At 41.4% G+C, this 20,979-nt stretch overlaps 1 protein-coding gene across 1 annotated transcript in view; it reads right to left on the bottom strand.

The window, feature by feature from the left end:
• The window catches only part of KSR2 (kinase suppressor of ras 2), a 501,760-nt gene that overhangs the window by 273,505 nt on the left and 207,276 nt on the right, over nucleotides 1-20,979 (bottom strand). Inside the window, exon 4 of the mRNA XM_026456593.2 lies at nucleotides 19,961-20,474. Within this exon, the coding sequence (XP_026312378.2) occupies nucleotides 19,961-20,474 (514 nt within the window). The remainder of the gene's footprint in view (nucleotides 1-19,960; nucleotides 20,475-20,979) is intronic.

Raw genomic sequence — 20,979 nt, forward strand, 5'->3', positions numbered from 1 at the left:
AGCTCCCACTTATGAGTGAGACATACAATGTTTGGTTTTCCACTCTTGAGTTACTTTACTTAGAATAACAGTCTCCAGTTCCCTCCAGGTTGCTGCGAATGCCATTAATTCATTCCTTTTTATGGCTGAGAAGTATTCCACCATATACACATACACACACACACACACACACACACCACAATTTCTTTATCCACTCATTGAATCCCCTATCTCATCATCCATCTGAGATTAAAAGGAAGTGGTGAGGAGGGAAAGATATAGCTGTCATCCCACTTATTCACACTTCTATCTCTGAAAACTTACTTGATGGTCAAGGTTAAAGGATACATCCTAAGAAAGATGGCAACATGCTTAAAGGTGCACACCTGTCAAGTCCCAGCTCTCAGGAGGCTGAGGCAGGAAGATCACTCAGGCCCAGGATGTCGAGGCTGCAGTGAGCTAGGATTGCACCACTGCACTCCAGCCTAGGCGACAGAGCAAGACCCTATCTTTTAAAAACAAACATACAAACACATAATACAAACCACATCACTACAAAAAACCTCAAACATCCTCTTGAGTCCAGAAGTGGGGATTACAGTGAGCTATGATTGTTCCACTGCACTCTATCCTGTGTTGCCCAGGCTGATCTTAAACTCCTGGTCCTGACAGAGAAAGACCCCAGTCTCTGAGAAAAACAGTATCATTATTATTATTATTATTATTATTATTATTATTATTATTATTAAAAATAAAGAGGGAGAAGGGAAAGGTCATCCTTTCAGTAGAACTAACTAGTAAATGTGGAAGACATGACAGAATTTGAAAATCACCATTTGGAAAGCATCATACTTATAATTGATTCAGGAAAGAATCATCAGTGGATGCTAAAACTCTTAGTGAAATTTTGAGGAGTAACAGAATATTTATGTAGTTTAAAAATACCTCCCCACAAGATACTTATTCATTTCAACTGGTGAAAGAATAACTGGACGGTGAAGAAATGTGCCAGACAACACCTTCACCAAATGATCACAGTATCACCAGCTATGGGTCAGATGGACAGGCGTTCCCTGCTGTGGTGCACTGAAAAGAATACCACATCGCTTCTATGGCATCCCTGTGAAAACTGTATAACCTGAATCATCATGAGGAAATCTAATCTAATCATAAGGAAAAAAACAAGTTGAAAGATAGTCTACAAAAGAAAGCAAGTCTCAGGAATTGTTCCTGATTAAAGGAAACTGAGGGGTCAGGATAACTGAATGCATTTCATGATGTGGATTTTTCTTTCACTATCAAGGGCATTATTGGGACAACTGAAATCTAAATAAGTTTGGAGATTAGATCACAGTCTTTTATTTTTATTTTCATCAATGTGAATGTTCTGATTTTGAGAATTGTACTGTGGTTCTTTAAGAGAATGTTCCTGACTTTAGAAAATATTCTCTGAAGAAGTTAGGAGTAAGGGGGCATTATGTCTGCAACTGAATCCCAAATGGTTCAGAAAACATATGGATGGACAGGATGGATGGATGGATGGATGGATGGATGGATGGATGGATGGGTGGGTGGGTGGATGGATGGGCGGAGAGATGAACAGATAGATAAAAGGGTAAAGTGGGTATAATAAAATATGACCATTTGGGAATCTGGGTGAAGGGAATTAGAAAGGAATTCTTTCTTTGTAATGTTTTTGCAACTTTTTTGCAAGTCTGAAATAATGTCAAAAACAATTTTTAAAGAGGTAGGGGTTCCAATCTTTTCCCTGCTAAGTATTTTGAAGGCTTAACCAACCTTGAATTTGAATCTTTAAAAATTAGACAGGAGTAGAGCAGAAAAAGAAGACTTGTCATTCAGAAACCCTCTCCTCTTAGCAAAAGCCACCATCCTCTCTGCAAGAATAGTTATGTCATGAAGAAATCCACACATCATTGAGTCACTGCGCCTAAAACTGCGGTCAGGATATGAGTGATAAACACCTCCACCTCTACACAGTGCGGTTAGTCTGGTGAGCGCTTTCCTGGGACCATCCCATGTATCCATTGCCTATATAAACTACTGAAAGAGTCCCATCACAGATGACCACCTAGCTAGACCATGCCCTGCCAAGAGCATCCGACCTCCAGCTTCATCAGGCCAAGGGCCTGCTGCTCCCATACAATCCAATTCGCCAATCACCATCCATCTTAAACAACTAAACACAAAAATAAGCCTGCCAACAAGAACTCTTCATTATACCGTTCAGGCTTTCAGCCCAACTCCCCATTACTAACTCTTCCCAAAGAAGCAAGTACACTTCGTCTTCATTAACCAGGACTCTGATCACCCTCCATTTCTTTAAATGGCAATGGCACGATCTGTCTTGGGATTCCCATTCTACTGCCACTGCAGCCTTGCTTAATGTGCTCCTGGAGGGAAATGGGAAGACCATAAATACGGACAAACAAATGACAAATGGAGAGAAAGCAGCAAAGGTCTCCTTCTTTGACTTGAGGTTTTCCAGAACATGAACTATGCTGTGGCACAATATGCACAATGATTTCTGTGAATATATTCCACACACACGTGTGTACGTACACACACATTTATACACTCACTGCAGTAAATCTTCAACATTCTCTTAAAGAATCACAGTACAATTATACTATAACTGCTATAATGATCTCTACCTTGCAGAGGAGGAAACTGTTGCTCAGACAAGTCAGTTTTCCAAGGAAATTTGGCCAATGGGTGCTATGGCTGGGATCTGTTCACCTTTATTGCCTATGCCCTGAACCTTTACACTACTCTGCTTTTCTGTCATTGGTAGACAAATGCATTCTAGCGACAAGGACCTCAGATGCACTTAACCAATCACCAGGCACATTAAACAATGCAAGGTGAAGTCCTTTCTGTTCTAGAGGAGAGAGAGAGAAGCAGAAGATTCTTCAATGCCTGGCTGCTTTCAATCCCTGGCCTCCAGATTCCAAGCCAAGATGATGACCAGGGAGGTGCCAAGAGCACCCCATGAATTCTCAGCTCCCTTCACTTCATTCTCACCACTCCTGGGGGTTCTGTCACTGGTCCCAAGCCAGCACACAAGCCCTGCATGCTCTCTCTTCCATCTGATTCCTATAGCATTTGATTTCTGTGTTGTCTAGTTGGCATAAGCTTCATCTATCATGGCACGGTGGAAAGACCTCTGGTGGTAGGCTGGGTTTCCATCGTGCCTGCCTCTGCTGCTTGAAAAGCTGCATGACACTGGTCATCCTTTCTGAGCCTCAGTTTCCTCATCCATAAAATGGGGTTAATAATAACTACCCTTCCTGTTTACTGTGAGAATCAATTACCCTAAAATACATGGAGTAACAGGCCCATCCTATGTATTAAAAAACTTTTAGTTCCCTGCCTCCTTGAACATAGAATGATAATCTTCCCACGTACCCATGTGTTCTGGGTACCGGGACCCATCACAACTGTAACTGGGTTAAAAACTGTTGGCTGGTAGACATAAGCCTTTATGAGCCTTTCCTTCCCCAAGAAAGGAAATGAGAGGAATCCCTGAATTAAAGCCTGATAAGAGATTCTCCATGGTTCCAACCTAGAACTTTGTTTATAGAAGGTCCAAGATCTAGCTGAGAGGTTTTCTAAGTTGGCCAGCAGGAAGGGAAGGAACAAAGGAAAGCAATCCATCACTCTGTAGCCACTGACAGCTGCCCTGCATGGAAGCACTTAGAGCCTGGGGGTGGAGGCAACAAATCTGTAAGTTTTTCTCTACTTCCAAATCTGTTTTCATGCTTGATCCATTATTAACATCACACCTTAACAATAAATATCTCTTGTTTTCTCAAACTAGACTTGAAGCTCCTTAAAAGCATTGGGGGTTCTATCAGATCCTTTCTCCTATCCTCCACAGTGTTATTGATTAACTGATCATTCCCCTGCAGGAAACCTACTAAAAACCAAGGTTATATTCACAGATTCTGAATAACAACTAGGAATAATATTTTTTAAATAATGACAATTGGCAGCACTAATTTAGCATTTACTCTGTGTCATATAACTCCCCCCAACAAAACTATGAACTAAGTGCTGTTATGAGCCTCATTATATAGATGAGGAAACCAAGGCTCAGAGAGGGCAAGTGACATGCACAGGGTCACACAATCAGGAAGGGTGAAAAGAGGAGGCAAACCCAGGCCACCTGGGTCCAAAGCCCCTGCCCTACCACTACCACAACACTGCCATAGACTTTGGGTAAAACAGAATCCCCTCTGATCCTTAGTGTAAATGAACTTAGACAAGGTATTCTCTCTTATAGCCTATTTTCTCACCTATAAAATGGGACTTTCAGGACTAAATAAAATAAACCATGATATGACTCTAAAAGCACGGGCAACCAATGCAAAAATAGACAAATGGGATTACATCAAGCTAAAAAGCTTCTGCACAGCAATCAACAGAGTGAAGAAACGACTTATGGAGTGGGAGAAAATATTTGCAAATCATACATCTGATCAGGGGTTAATATCCAAAATATATAAGGAATTCAAACAACTCAATAGCAAGAAACCAAATAGCTCATTTTAAAAACGGGCAAAGACCTCTCTCACCACTCCTATTCAACAGAGTATTGGAAGTTTTGGCCAGGGCAATCAGGCAAGAGAAAGAAACAAAGGGTATTCAAATAGGAAGAGAGGATGTTGAATTGTCTCTGTTTGCAGATGACATGATTTTATATTTTGAAAACCCCATTATCTCAGCCCCAAAGCTCCTTAAGCCGATAAACAACTTCAGCAAAGTCTCAGGATACAAAATCAATGTGCAAAAATCACAAGCATTCCTATACACCAACAATAGATAAGTAGAGAACCAAATAATGAATTCACAACTGTTACAAAGAGAATAAAATACCTAGGAATACAACTTACAAGGGATGTGAAGGATCTCTTCAAGGAGTACAAACCACTGCTCAAGGAAATAAGAGAGGACACAAGCAAATGGAAAAACATTCCATGTTCATGGTAGGAAGAATCAATATCATGAACATGACTTTACTGCCCAAAGTAATGTATAGATTCAATGCTATTCCCATCAAGCTACCATTGACTTTCTTCTCAGAATTAGAAAAAACTACTTTAAATTTCATATGGAACCAAAAAAGAGCCCTTATAGCCTAGACAATCCTAAGCAAAAAGAACTAAGCTGAAGGCATCACGCTACCTGACTTCAAACTATACTACAAGGCTACAGTAACCAAAACAGCATGGTACTGCTACCAAAACAGATATATAGACCAATGAAACAGAACAGAGACCTCAGAAATAACACCACACATCTACAACCATCTGATCTTCAACAAACCTGACAAAAACAAGCAATGGGGAAAAGATTCACTATTTAATAAATGGTACTAGGAAAACTGGCTAGCCAAATGCAGAAAACAGAAACTGGACCCCTTCCTTACACCATATACCAAAACTAACTAAAGATGGATTTAAGACTTAAATGCAAAACCCAAAACCACAAAAGCCATAGAAGAAAACCTAGGCAATATCATTCAGGACATAGTCATGGGCAAAGCCTTCATGACTAAAACACCAAATGCAATTGCAATAAAAGTCAAATTTGACAACTGGGATCTAATTAAACTAAAGAGCTTCTGCACAGCAAAAGAAACTGGCATCAGAGTGAACAGGCAAACTACAGAATGGAAGAAAAATTTTGCAATCTACCCATCTGACAAAGGTCTAATATCCAGAACGTACAAGCAACTTAAACAAATTTACAAGAAAAAAAAAATCAAAAAGTAGGCAAAGGATATGAACAGACACTTTTCAAGAGAAGACGTTTATGCAGCCAAAAACCATATGAAAAAAAGCTCATCATCCCTGATCATCAGAGAAATGCAAATCAAAACCACAATGAGATACCATCTCACGTCAGTCAGAATGGTAATTATTAAAAAGTCAGGAAACAATAGATGCTGGTGAGGCTGTGGAGAAATAGGAATACTTTTACACTGTTGGTGGCAGTGTAAATTACTTCAATCATTGTGGAAGACAGTATGGCGATTCCTCAAGGATCTAGAACCAGAAATACCATTTGACCCAGCAATCTCATTACTGGGTATATACCCAAAGGATTATACATCATTCTACTATAAAGACACATGCACACACATGTTTATTGCAGCACTATTCACAATAGCAAACACCTGGAACCAACCCAAATGCCCATCAATGATAGACTGGACATAGAAAATGTGGCACATATACACCATGGAATACTATGCAGCCATAAAGAAGAATGAGATCATGTCCTTTGCAGAGACATGGATGAAGCTGGAAACCATCATTCTCAGCAAATTAATATAGGAATAGAAAACCAAATACCACATGTTCTCACTCATAAGTGGGAGTTGAACAATGAGAACACATGGACACAGGGTGGGGAACAACACACACTGGGGCCTGTTGGGGGGTGAGGGACGGGGGAGGGAGAGCATTAGGACAAATATGTAATGCATGTGGGGCTTAAAACCTAGATGCCAGGTTGACAGGTGCAGCAAACCACCATGGCACATGTATACCTGTGTGACAAACCTGCACATTCTGCACATGTATCCCGGAATTTAAAGTAAAATAAAAAAAAATTAACTAAAAATGGGCAAAGAACCCGAATAGACATTTCTTAAAAGAAAACATGCAAATGACCAACAGATTTATGAAAAAATATTCAACATCACTAATCATCAAGGAACTGCAAACTAAAACCACAACGAGATCTCACTTCATACCTGTCAGAATGGCTTTTATCAAAAAGACAAAATTACCAAGTCATAGAGAGGATGTGGGGAAAAGGAACCCTTGTACAGTGTTGGTGGGAATGTAATTAGTACAACCATTGTGGAAAACAGTGTGGAGGTTCCTCAAAAAACTAAAACTAGAACTACCATAAAATTCAGAAATCCCACTACTGCGTATGTATCAAAAGCAATTGAAATCAGTATGTCAAAGAGATATCTGTACTACCATATTTATTGCAGCATTATTCACAATAGCCAAGACATTGAATCAACCTAAGAGTCCATCAATGGATGAAGGGATAAAGAAAATGAGGTGTATGTATACACAATGGAGTACTATTTAGCCTTAAAGAAAGAGGAAACCCTGTTATCTGTGACATCGTGGGTGAACCTGGAGGATACTATGCAAAGTGAAACAAACCAGGCTCACAAAGACAAATACTGCATAATCTCACTTTGAAAAGTCAAACTCATAAAAACAGAGAGTAGAATGGTAGTAACCAGGAGCTGGCAGGAAGGAGACAGTGGAATGGGGAGATCGTGGTTAAAGGGTACAAAGTTTCAGTTAGATAGGAGGAACAAGTTTTTCAGATCTATTGCACAGCATGGTGACTTTAGTTAAAATAATATACCACATATTTCAAAACCGCTGACAGTAAATTTGAAATACTCTCATTACAAAAAAAAGATAAGAATGTAAGATGATAGATACGTTAATTAGCTTGACTTACATAATTCCATAATGTATACATATATAAAAACATTACACTGTACTCCATAAATATGTATAATTATTATTTGTCAATTAAAATAAAAATAGTAAAAATACAAATAAATTAAACCATGCAAAGTATCAGCATATAATAAGCTTTCCATAAGTGACAGCTATCATTTATATTCTAATAACCAATCAATCAAGAAAACTTTTGTGTTAGTGAAAATGTGTCTATACAGCTGTGTAAGAGCTTAATGCAATTATATTTATGATGACCTTTATCCCTGTCTTAATTTGGGTTCCCTCAAAAGCAGACCCTAAAGCAAGGTTTGGGGTCCATGTAATACATTTGAGAGGTGATCCTAGTAGCAGGATGAGAAGATGGAAAGGTGAGGCAGGGGAGAAAACATAGCCCATAAGGGTGTTATGGGGAATGCCTTTGGGGACAATTGGGGCTGTCCCTCTGGGAAGCCTTCAGGAGGGGTACAGAACGCACAGCAGAATGGGCCCTCTGAAGGCATATTTATGCACTAGCTCTTGTCCTTCACCAGCTGAAGGTTGTTCCCAAGGACAACACCAAGCCCCTGACATTTCCAGCCTGCCCTGCACTCAGATTGAACATGCTCCACTGGCAACAAACAAACAAACAAAACCGCCCAGGCCGAGACACAGGTGCTTGGCATGGGAAGCCCTCGGTATGTACAGAAACTGCCCACCACAGCTGCAGGTGACATCCTGAGTAGGGCTCGGGAGTATGAGGGGACCTCACCAGCTCTGAGAAGTGGGCAGACACAGTCTCACAGTCTCCACGCTGCTGGAGCATCAATTCCTCAGTGACTTACTTGTAGTCACAAGGCTAACTAGTAGCCAAGGTGGGGTTCACCCTGGGCTCCTTCTAAAACACCTCCTAGGAAACTCTCAACTCCTTGAAAAGAAATAACAAGAGAGGAAGGCAGGCACTGGGTAAGTCAAAGGACTCGACATAACATAGGGAAAAAATCTGACCGGCATAATATCATCAGTTTGTTCCTTGTAAATAATAAGGGACTGCAAACTAAATACTATGTTACCCAACCCACAGAACACTTCACCACAAAAATTCATCAAGAAGCACATTCTTGAGCTGATTTTCCATTGTGGAACTTCAGAGCTGCTGTTTCAATAGGAATGTGACAATAGATGATTCATTAGTGCTGTCTGTATAAGCCTCTGGGGCAAACACCAAAAGATAGTCCATTCGATATTTAGAAAGCCAAACATATTTTAAATGAGCCTTACTGGACTGAATCTCTCATCACAGGCCTGAAAGATTCAGCAGCTAGGGGGTTGTGGCATGGTCTTAAGGGAGGTTAGGGCAGGGTCTTTAAGAGGATAAGGACCTATTCTTGCTCCAGAGCTAAGGAAGAGGGCATGGAATCCAGGATGGGGGGTACTAGGTCAATGCTGAATGGCAATCTGGGGGCTCAAATAGAACTTTCTGGCCGGGTGCGATGGCTGATGCCTGAATCCTAGCACTCTGGGAGGCCGAGGCAGGTGGATCACCTGAGGTCAGGAATTTGAGACCAGCCTGGCCAACAAGGTGAAACCCCATCTCTACTAAAAGTACAAAAAAAATTAGCCGTACATGGTGGCACGCACCTGTAATCCCAGCTATTCAGGAGACTGAGGCAGGAGAATCACTTGAACCTGGAAGGCAGAGGTTGCAGTGAGCCAAGATGGCGCCACTGCACTCCAGCCTGGGTGACAGAGTGAGACTCTGTCTCAAAAAAAAAAAAAAAAAAAAAAAAAGAACTTTCTTAATAATAATACTTAACAAAAATTTCTCAGTAGCATAAATTTTACTAGAAATAATTATGTTATAGAATAGGTATATATATAATACTATTAATATAAATTATAAAATACCTTGTGAAAGATCTCATCAATTCAAAATAAGACATTCAACATGAATTGGTGACAAGTCTACATTATAAGATTTTGTTTTTTAATTTTAATTTCAATTTTTTATAATTTCAACTTTCATTTTAGGTTCAGGAGGTACATGTGCAGGTTTGTTACACAGGTGTATTGAGTGATGCTCACGTGCAGGGTATGATTGACCTGTCATTCAGTTAATGAGCATAGTACCCAATAGTCTGGTTTTCAGCCTTTGTCCCTTTCCCTTCTCATCCCTGTCTAGTTATCCCCAGTTCCACTGTTTCTATCTTTATGTGCATGTGTACATAATGTGTAGCTCCCACTGATAAGTGAGAACATGTGGTATTTGGTTTTATGTTCCTGTGTTAATTCGCTTAGGATAATGGCCACCAGCTGCATCCATGTTGCTGCAAAGGGCAAAATTTTGTTCTTGTTATGGCTGTATAGTATTCCATGGCATATATGTACCACATTTTCTTTATCCGATCCACCATGGATAGGGACCTAGATTGATTTCATGTCTTTGGTATTGTGAATAGTGTTGCAATGAACACAGGAGTACATGTGAAGCTGTGTGATACGGTTTGGCTGTGTTCCCCACCCAAATCTCATCTGGAATTATAGTTCTTATAATCCTCACGTGTCATGGGACAGACCAGGTGGAGATAATTGAATCATGGGGGCAGTCTCCCCCATCCTGTTTTCATTATAGTGAGTGAGTTCTCATGAGAGTAGATGGTTTTATAAGGAGCTTTTTCCCACCTTCGCTCTGCACTTCTCCTTGCTGCTGCCATGTGAAGAAGGATGTGTTTGCTTCCCTCTCTGCCATGATTGTAAGTTTCCTGAGGCTTCCCCAGCCATGCTACACTGTGAGTCCATTAAACCTCTTTCCTTTATAGATTACCTAGTCTCATGTATGTCTTCATTAGCAGTGTGAGAACGGACTAACACACTAGATGTAAAGGATTAACACCATCTTTTCCTCTTCTGCATGAGACTTTAACCCTGGGTTAACTTTCTAGCTCTGATCTGCTGAACCTGATAAACAGGAAACATCACTGTGTTAGTGGGCCACAGTGCTCATCAAATTGCCTCTTGTTGGTAGACTGCATCTGGACTGGGAGCTCATGGAATGAATATGAAATATCTGATGAGGAATCCACAGCTTTGGGAGTCCTTAAGCAGCACGACTGTTGTAACAGGGCATGTCCCCTGCAGACACCCTGGCAGCCATGAAGACAGAGTTGTTACAACAGCTATTGTCCCATAAGACAGGATAGTTCCCACATGTGCTTAATGTGAGTCTTGGTGCCTGAACTGCCACTTGGAGGTAGGGGACAAAAAGAATGGCCCCTGAGGACCCATAGAAGAGATGCCCAATGCGGCCTGCACCCTCTTAAGTCAGTACAGTGCTGAGTGTGTCTTAGTTAGCATAAAAGGAATTACAAAATGAGTATGGCAGAAGTCTTCCTATTTTAATTAATACGCTATTACCCACAGACTAGTCTTCCCTCTCTTGCCCTTATAAATACATTAGAGATCGTTGTCATAATTAGCACAACGATTTGTAGGTGTGTGCTAGTGAGTTTAAGCACTTACACCTAATTCGTTTTCTAGAACAGACAAAAATATACCTTCTGAAATCTTATTTACACAATGAATCTGTTAGGCAAAGCCTGTTTCCATGCAAACAGCAAATGATATAGCCTAGGCCATGCACAAAATCTGAATTAGTTGGAACAGAGAGAATGGGGTTTGAGTGAAGGTGTGATAAACACATACTCTGTGGCTCTTATCCAGCCTGGTTCTCTCTGCTCACAGGCCAGGTGAAGCTGTTGACATACTGCTCCATAAGTGTGGAGGTGAAATGTGTTCACTCATAAACTACACAGGTCTGAACACAGAGACATGTACCAAGGAATGTTCTAGATGTGCTTTGGGGAAAACAGAAGAATTTCCAAAGGAAATAAATTGTGAAAAGGTCATAAATGCAATATTTGGATTTGTGCAGTACTAATAAAGGCAAGTCACATTAATAAAAGCATATAGTGTGGTTCCAATAATGAAGAAAGGGAACTAGACATATTTCATACATACCTATAAACACAAATAAATGCACACAAGGATTTATATCAAAGTATTAATAGCAGTTATAGTAGTTCTCCATGACAAGGGAAACAGGGAATTTTACCATCTATTGCTTACATTTTATTTTGCTTGTATTTTCAAAATAAAGATATATCTGCAAATTACTTCTGTAATTAAAATTATAATTGAAAAATCACCTTTAACAAGGATTTGAAAAAATATATATGTGATAGGATTCCTTTTTAATACTGAGCTTCTCCTGCACATTTAAAATGTAATTCAGTTTACAGCAATGCAGTTTACCCTTTCAGATCTTCCGAAAAGAAAGAACAAGCCATTTGTGTCATGGGCAGACAAATGAGAAAATCTGAAGACATACAAATCATTGCACACATAAGAATTGTTAGGATCTTTCTTCCCCCAACAACGTGGTCATGGGTGTGGGATCCTTGGGATGAAGATCAAGATAACCAGAATCCCTGAGATCATTTCCTCTTAATTTTCCGAACAGTTCACTATAAGGAATCAATGCCTGTTTGCCCTTCTAAGTATGGCCACAAAGCCAGAGGGAAAACGAAGGCTGATAAGAACATCAGAGAGATTTTTGGTAACTCCCCATGCCTATGGCTAACTACATTTATAGGATTAAATCCATAATCTATGTCAGTGTTTCTCAACCTGTTTTCTATTATGGCTCCTTTGGGAACATTTTTAGATTTTGTGGTTCCTAATCTCCATCCGCAACCTCCAATGAAATTTTCATGAACACAGATATGGTGTATCTCTGTTTACATATGGTGGCTCCTTGTGAAGGAGAGGCACAAACTATTGTAAAAATCCAAGATTTTTCCTGCCTTCCCCCAATAACCAAATTTTGTCCCCTCAGAGGTGATTTCAGCCCCATTGAGAATTCATGCTCTATGTGTATCTATGTATATAAGTATATGTGGTATATACACACCATGGAATACTACACGGCCATAAAATAGAGCAAGATCATGTCCTTTGCAGGAACAGGGATGGAGCTGGAAGCCATTATCCTTGGCAAACTAACACAGGAACACAAAACCAAATACCACATGTTCTTACTTTAAGTGGGAGCTAAATGATGAGAACCCATGGACACATAGAGGGGAACAACATACACTGGGGCCTTCCGAAGGGTAGAGGGTGGGAGGAGGGAGAGGATCAAGAAAAATAACCAATGGGTACTAGGCACCCGGATGATGAAATAATCTGTACAACAAACCCCCATGACACAAGTTTACCTACGTAACAAACCTGCACTTGTACCCATGACCTTAAAATGAAAGTTAAAAAAAAAAGAAGAAGAAGAAGAAAGAAAACAAGAACATCGGCACACACTTCCCACTCTCTTCATCACATTTCCAAAGTTGTTTCAACTTCCACAATAATCAATCGTTACTTTTACCGGGTAAAGTATAGAGCGTGTGTGTGTGTGTGTTTTAGGAATGCCAGAGGAATAAAACCACATACTTAAATGCAAAAATAAAAAGAAAGGAAAAGAAGAAAATAAACAGTTCTTTGAGAATGAACATAAAACAGGGGAAATGGCTTTGATTAGACTAATCATAGCAATTCTAACATATTCCAACACACCTAGATGGCAAATCTCCCAGTGGAGATGACAGACATGCTATGGCTGATATATTCTTGTATTCTTGTCATGCTCATTCTGAAAAGACGTGTGAGATACTACTGGGGACAGGAGGAAAACCCAAACAGATCATCTGATAAACACCAACATGGGTGTGCCTGAGAGCACCAAGGATAAAGGGCCTGAAAAATAGCCTTCCTCGGCCAGGCATGGTGGCTCATGCCTGTAATCCCAGCACTCTGGGAGGCCGAGGCGGGCAGATCACCTGAGGTCGGGAGTTTGAGACCAGCCTCATCAACATGGTGAAATCCCATCCCTACAAAAAATAAAACAATTAGCGGGGTGTCATGGCACGCGCCTGTAGTCCCAGCTACTCAGGAGGCTGAGGCAGGAGAATTGCTTGTACCCGGGAGACAGAGGTTGCAGTGAGCTGAGATCGTGCCACTGCACTCCAGCCTGGGCAACAGAGTGAGACTCCATCTCAAAAAAAAAAAAAAATTAGCTTGGTGTGGTGGTGGGTGCCTGTAATCCCAGCTACTTGGGAGGCTGAGGCAGGAGGATCACTTGACTCGGGAGGTGGAGGCAGTGAGCTGAGGTCGCGCCATTGCACTCCAGCCTAGGCAACAGAGCAAGACTCCATCTCAAAAAAAAAAAAAAAAAATAGCCATCCTAGCCTTCCTCCAACCCAAGACCTCCTTTGGTATTGTGTACTTGAAAAATCACAGGAAGGAACAGTTTTGAAAGCTTTGGAACCTGTTCACAAAGATCTGTGACTGCTGAAACTCAGATTCATTCCATTCAGAGGAAATAAAAGCAGACTGAATACCGCCAAGTTAGCCACAGAGATGGGTCCCAGCAGGACTACAGGGGTGAAGGAGAGAAGAAACCAGACATGAAAGAGAGATAACTGGAACCCAAATGCACAGAATAGCTCTGGAACTGTCTCTGGCTACATTTCACAGAATAGAGGGCAAAGGCTTCTCAAACCTTCTCACCTACTCCCTGATGGGGCTTATTCTACCAATCAAAGCTGTTCAGAGTAGGAAAAGCCTCCAGCGGGGGAAAAAGAAAAGGACATACAGGCATATCTTGTTGTATTGCACTTCACTCGACTGTACTTCGCAGACATCACTCTTTTTTTACAAATTGAAGGTTTGTGGCAACTCTGCATTGAGGAAGCCTCTCGCTGCCACATTTCCAACAGCACAAGCTCACTTCATGTCTCTGTGTCACATTTTGGTCATTCTAGCAATATTTCCAACGTTTTCATTATTATTACATCTGTTTTGGTTATCTGTGGTCAGTGACCTTTCATGTAACTACAGTAATTGCTTTGGGGTGCCACAAACCGTGCCCATATGACAGTGAAATAAATCTATCAATGTTGTATGTGTTCTGACTGCTCCACTAACAGGCTATTCCCCATCTCTCTCTCCTTTTCCTGGGCCTCCCTATTTTCTGAGACACAACAATATTGAAATTAACTCAATTAATAACCCAACAATTACCTCTAAGCATTCCAGTGAAAGGAAGAGTTGTACATCTCTCACTCTAAATCATATGCTAAAAATGATTATGCTTAGTGAGAAAGATACGTCAAAAGCTGAAATGAACTGAAAGCTAGGCTTCTTACGCCAAATGGTCAAGTTGTGAAGGCAAAGAAGAAGCTCTTTTTCTTAAGGAAACTAAAAGTGCTATTCCCGTGAACACATGAATGATAGGAAAATAAAACAGCCTTATTGCTGATACGGAGAAAGTTTTAGTGGTCTGGACAGAAGATCAACCCAGACACAACATTCCCTTAAGTCAAACCCTAATCCAAAGCAGGGCCCTAACTCTACTCAATTCTGTGCAGGCTGAGAGAGGTGAGGAAGCTGCAGAAGAAAATGTGGACACCAGTAGAGGTTGGCTCATAAGGTTTGTGGAAAGAAGTTGTTTCCATAACATAAAAGTACAGTGAAGTAGCAAGTGCTGATGGAGAAGCTGCAGCAAGTCATCTAGAAGATCTAGCTACGATCATTGACGAAAGTGGTTACACTAAACAACAGATTTTCCATGTAAATGAAACAGTCTTATATTCAAAGATGCCATCTAGGACTTCCAGAACTACAGAGATGAAGTCAATGCCTGGCTTCAAAGCTTCAAAGAACAGGCTGACTCTCGTCAGGGACTACCACAGCTGGTGACTTTTAAGCTGAAGCCAATGCTCATTTATTATGCCAAAAATTCTAGGGCTCTTAAGAATTATGCTAAATCTACTCTGCCTATACTCTATAAATGGAAGAACAAAGCCTGGATGATAGCACATTAGTTCACAGCATGGTTTGCTGAATATTTTAAGCCCACTGTTGAGATCTACTGTACAGAAAAAACAAGATCCCTTTCAAAATATTATTGCTCATCGACAATGCATCTGCTCACTCAAAACCTCTGAAGAAGATGTACAAACAGATTATGTGATTTTCATCCCTGCTAATACGTCCATTCTGCAGCCCATGGATTAAGGAGTAATTTTATCTTTCAAGTTTTATTGTTTAAGAAATACATTTTATAAGGCTATAGCTGCCATAGATAGTGATTCCTCTGATAGATCTGGGAAAAGTAAAATAAAAACCTTCTGGAGGCTGGGTGCAGCGGCTCACACCTATAATCCCAACACTTTGGGAGGCCGAGGTGGGTGGATCACCTGAGGTCAGGAATTTAAGACCAGTCTGGCCAACATGGTGAAACTCCATCTCTCCTAAAAATGCAAAAATTAGCCAGGCATGGTGGTGGGCACCTGTAATCCCAGCTACTCAGGAGGCTGAGGCAGGAGAATTGCTAGAACCCAGGAGGTAGAGATTGCAGTGAGCCAAGATTGCTCCATTTTACTCCAGCCTGGGTGACAGAGTGAGACTCCATCTAAAAAAAAAAAAAATATTCTGGAAACGATTCACCATTTTGGATGCCATTAAGAACATTCATGATTCATGGAAGGAGGTCAAAATATCAACATTAACAGGAGTTTGGAAGAAGTTGATTCCAACCCTCACGGATGACTTTGAGGGCTTCAAGATTTCAATGGAGGAAGTAACTGCAGATGTGGTGGAAACAGCAAGAGAACTAGAATTAAAAGTGGAGCCTGAAGATATAACTGAATTGCTGCAATCTCATGATAAAACTTAAATCAACAAAGAGTTGCTTCTTATGGATGAGCAAGGAAAGTGGTTTCTTGAGATGGAATCTACTCCAGGTAAAGGGGCCTTGAACATTGTTGAATTGACAACAAACATTTTAGAATATTACATAAACTTAGTAGACAAAGCAGTGGCAGGGTTTGAAAGGATTGACTCTAATTTTGAAAGAAGTTCTTCTAGGCTATCAAACGGTATCACATGCTACAGAGAACCCTTTTGTGAAAGGAAGAGTCTATCTATGTAGAAAACTGCATTGTTGTCGTATTTTAAGAAATTGTCACAGTCAGCCCAACTGTCAGCAACCATCACCCTGATCAGTCAGCAGCCATCAACATCGAAGCAAGACTTTCCACCAGCAAACAGTATGGCTCACTGAAGGCTCAGATGATCATTAGTGTTTTTTAGCATTAAAGTATTTCTAAATTAATGTATGTACATTGTTTTTAAAGACATAATGCCGTCACACACTTAATAGACTACAGTATGGTATAAAACATAACTATTCTATGTACTGGGAAACCCAAAATTTGTGTCATTCACTTCAGGATCTTTATCGTGGTGGTCTGGAACCAAACTCACAATATCTCTGAAGTATGCCCGTACTTACTGAAAACAAGTTTTACAAAACAACACTAAAACACCATATGCAATGTGTTCCAATATACTCTAGTCTAGGCTAGTCTATTTCATTTTTTTAATGCTGGTCATAAGCCATTAAAATAATGCTACCAACCATGAATGGGTCATGACCACAAATTTAAAAACACAAAAGTATTCTAACCTCTTAGGTCCACAGCTGAGAAAGCTAAGATTCAGAGAGGTTAAATCTGCGGTCAAATGGCTACTTCCTGACAGAATCAGGACTACCTCAGACCCAGGTAAATGATGACTGTTGTTACCAGTCTAATAATTGGGACTCACCTCAACTAACACCTCCTCTATAAATCCTGATCAGAATTCACCTCTACCCATGACCCCTGCTGCCAACATTATTCAGGTTGCTGTTGTTTATGTCTTAGTTTTTTTTAACACCCCCAGGCCTGCTGCCCTGATATCCCTGTGAACCTGGAGGCATGGTCTCAGGCTAAGTGGTCCCACAGCATTTTCCACCGACCAAACTGACCACTCTGTTCCTCTCCTCTACTGCTTCCTTGCCATGAACCATAGCATCCCCCCAAGGTGGGCCAGGAAACTACCAGCCTTGAGAAAGTGATGATCTTGCTAACTCAGCCAGAAGAAACCTGAAGGGCAAAGCTTAACGCCACCTGGGTCCTGATATACACATTCTAAAATTTGGAAGATCTTGAAGAAGTGGGCCATTCAGCCCTATCCAGGCAGAATAAATCCTTCAGGGGTCTAGGGAAAGGACCGCATTTAAAAACCAAAGGGCAGCCTCTCTCACTTGGCCTCCATATTGCAGAATAAAAGATGATGTGTGTGGAGAGTTGGCTTTATGATCAAGTTTCGCCTTACTAGGTGGTGCACCCTGGGAAAGGGACAGGAAAAAGCACAAAGTGTGGGGACAATGTAGCAAGCAGACCCCAAATGCCTCTTCCACCTTCCACCTTAGCAACCTGCACTCCCAGCCTTCCTAGAACTCTACCCCATGTCTTCACCTTGAGGTTTCAGCAGGCTCCAATCTCTGTGGCTGTCACAAAACCATGCAAATCAAACCCAACTCCAATCAGAAAAGCATCTATCCTCTGCTTCACCCTCAGAGGTCTCAAACATGCATTCTATGTCTTCAAGCTAGGTTTCCACACAGCAGCTCGAATATGACTGTTGTAAAATCATATGTTCCACGTCAGTCACTTTAGGGCAATCCCAATGCTTCAAAAAAGAGAATCACTCTCTACACCACAGCTTCAGACGGGGCTTGGTAAATCACAGTTCATGGGCCAAATTGGGCCAGGTACCTGTTTTTATAAATAAAGTTTTATTGGAACACTGCCATGCCCATTTGTTTACCTATTGTCTATGCTGGTTTTGTGCTACATGATAGAGTTGAGTAACTGCAACAGAAACCAAATGGCCTGCAAAGCCTAAAGTATTTAATATCTGCCCCTGTACAGAAAAAGTGTGCCAACTCTTCACTTACAGAATCCTGCCTTTTTTTAATGGTGATAAAATACACATAACATAAAATTTACCATCTTAACTGTTCTGAAGTGTAGAGATCAGTGGTATTAATTACATTTACATTGTTGTATAACCATCACCACCATCCATCTCCAGAATGTTTTCATCATCCCAAACGCAAAGTCTATACCCAATAAATAATAATTCCCCATTCTCCCTCCCCTCAGCCCTGGCATCCACTGTTCTACTTTCTGCCTCTTTGAATGTGTCTACTCTAGGTATCTCATATTGGTGGAATCATGCAGTATTTGTCCTTATGTATCTGGCACATTTTACTTAGCATGCTGTCTTCAAGGTTCACCCACGTTGTAGCATACATCAGAAGTTCCTCCCAGGTCGGGCGTGGTGGCTCATGCCTGTAACCCCAGCACTCTGGGAGGCCAAGGCAGGCAGATCACCTGAGGTTAGGAGTTTGAGACCAGCCTGGCCAACATGGTGAAACCCTGTCTCTACTAAAAATACAGCCAGGCATGGCTGGCTCAAAAAATGAGCCAGGCATGGTAGCGCAGGCTTATAGTCCCAGCTACTCGGGTGGCTGAGGCAGGAGAATCACTTGAACCTGGGAGGCAGAGGTTGCAGTGAGCTGACATCACACCACTGCACTCCAGCCTGGGCAATAGACAGAGACTCTGTCTCAAAAAAAATAAGTTTCTTCCTTTTTAAGGCTAAATAATATTGCATTCTATGGATAGACCACATTGTGTTTACTCATTTGTCTACTGATGGACACAGGTTGTTTCTACTTTTTGGCTACTGTGAATAGCACAGCAACCTGCCCAATCCTCAAGTGTCACCCTACATCACACACCTGCTCTCTCCCCCAAAGGGGTCCTCTGTCAATTTCCCCTATGTGTCCTGCTTGCTACCACCTTCAACTGAAATGAGCCGTGGATATAAAATACACATTCAATATCAAAGACTTTGTATTTTAAAAAATGCAAAATATCTCAGTAATGATATTTTACATCCATTCTATTTAAAATATTATCATTTTGATATATTGGGTTGAATGATGTATTATGATAATTAATATCACTTGTTCCTTTTCATTCTTTTTAATGTGACTACTAGAAAGCTGAAGGTTAATATATGCCTCATATCCTATTTCTAGGAGCGGCACTAGGCTAGACTCTGCAGGGGTTGGCAAACGTTTTCAGTAAAAAGCCAGATGGTAAATATTTTCAGTTTTGTGGGCCATTCTCACTCTGCCATTGTCACACAAAAGCAGCCATAGGCAACACATAAAGGAATGATCATGGGTGTGTTCCAATACCTTTTATTTACAAAATCAGGCCGGGTATCAGATTTAGCCCCTAGGCTATAGGATATTAATCGTATTTTTTAAATGGCCAATTCTGAGAAAGTCTGTTCTATTCATTTTCTCAGAACCCTCTGTGAAAAGCCATTTTTCATTCAGCCAGAGTCTGGAACACAAGTCTGTTCCCGGTTTCCCTGACCTGGGCAGCTCCTGAGACCACGGGGCAGCCCCTCGCAGTCCGGGACTCGACAGCCCCAGGGCACCCACTGACCGCACTCACTTGGGCGTGTGGGCCTCGTCCACGCGGTGTCCCAGCTGGAACTCATGGGATTTGCTCCGATGCAGCGCGGTGAACCCTGGGATCAAGTGTATCAGCTTTCGGGAGGAGGGTGGTGGGGTCCCCGGGGGCTTCAGCTTGTTCTTCTTCCTCATGGGCGGCGTGCCCGGCGGGGTCACGGTGGTGACGATGTTGGGGGTGCGCGGCGGGGTGCGGACCGCGTGCCGCTGCCGGGGCGATGGGGGCAGGGAACGGTGGCCAGACTCCAGTGGCGGGGGCGGGCACAAGCCCGGGTAAGGGTCCACGGTAAGCCTGTCCACATGAGTGTACACAGGGGCCCCGGGAGTGAGGCTGGTGTGACAATAGTGCTGGACGCACTTGGACTGGACCCTGGGGCTCTGGGAGAGATGGGTGCGGATCCACGGGGTGGGCTCCGGGGGGCACACAGGATTGTTCTCCTTCCCCGTCTCTGTCGTGGGCCACTGGATGGTCCAGTCTTGTTTGGAAAGGTTGCCTCCTAAGTTGGAACAGAAGAGCAGAGACAATGGGTAAGCCATGAGAAAGCCAGATGAGTTACACCACATACACCATTACATCATACACACATTACACCACGTGCCCATTACATCATATGCATGTTACACTATATACCTGTTACATCCTATGCATGTTATTTCATGTGCACATTACACCATGTGCCCATTACATCATATGTAACAGGTTATGCTATATACCTGTTACATCGTATGTATAACATATGCTCATTATATCATATGCACATTAAATCACATGCATGTTACACTACATATCTGTTACATTGTATGCATGTTATATGTACATTATATCATATGCACATTACATCATATGCATGTCACATTATATGTACATTACATCATATGCATGCTATTTCATATGCCCATTACCTCTTATAGACATTCTATCAAATGCATGTTACATCATACCCACATTACATCAAAAACATATTTACATAAATCCAACCACCCCTACTTGGCCCCTCCAAA

Source organism: Piliocolobus tephrosceles, chromosome 10, assembly GCF_002776525.5.
Source record: "Piliocolobus tephrosceles isolate RC106 chromosome 10, ASM277652v3, whole genome shotgun sequence".
NCBI classification, from domain to species: Eukaryota; Metazoa; Chordata; class Mammalia; order Primates; family Cercopithecidae; genus Piliocolobus; species Piliocolobus tephrosceles.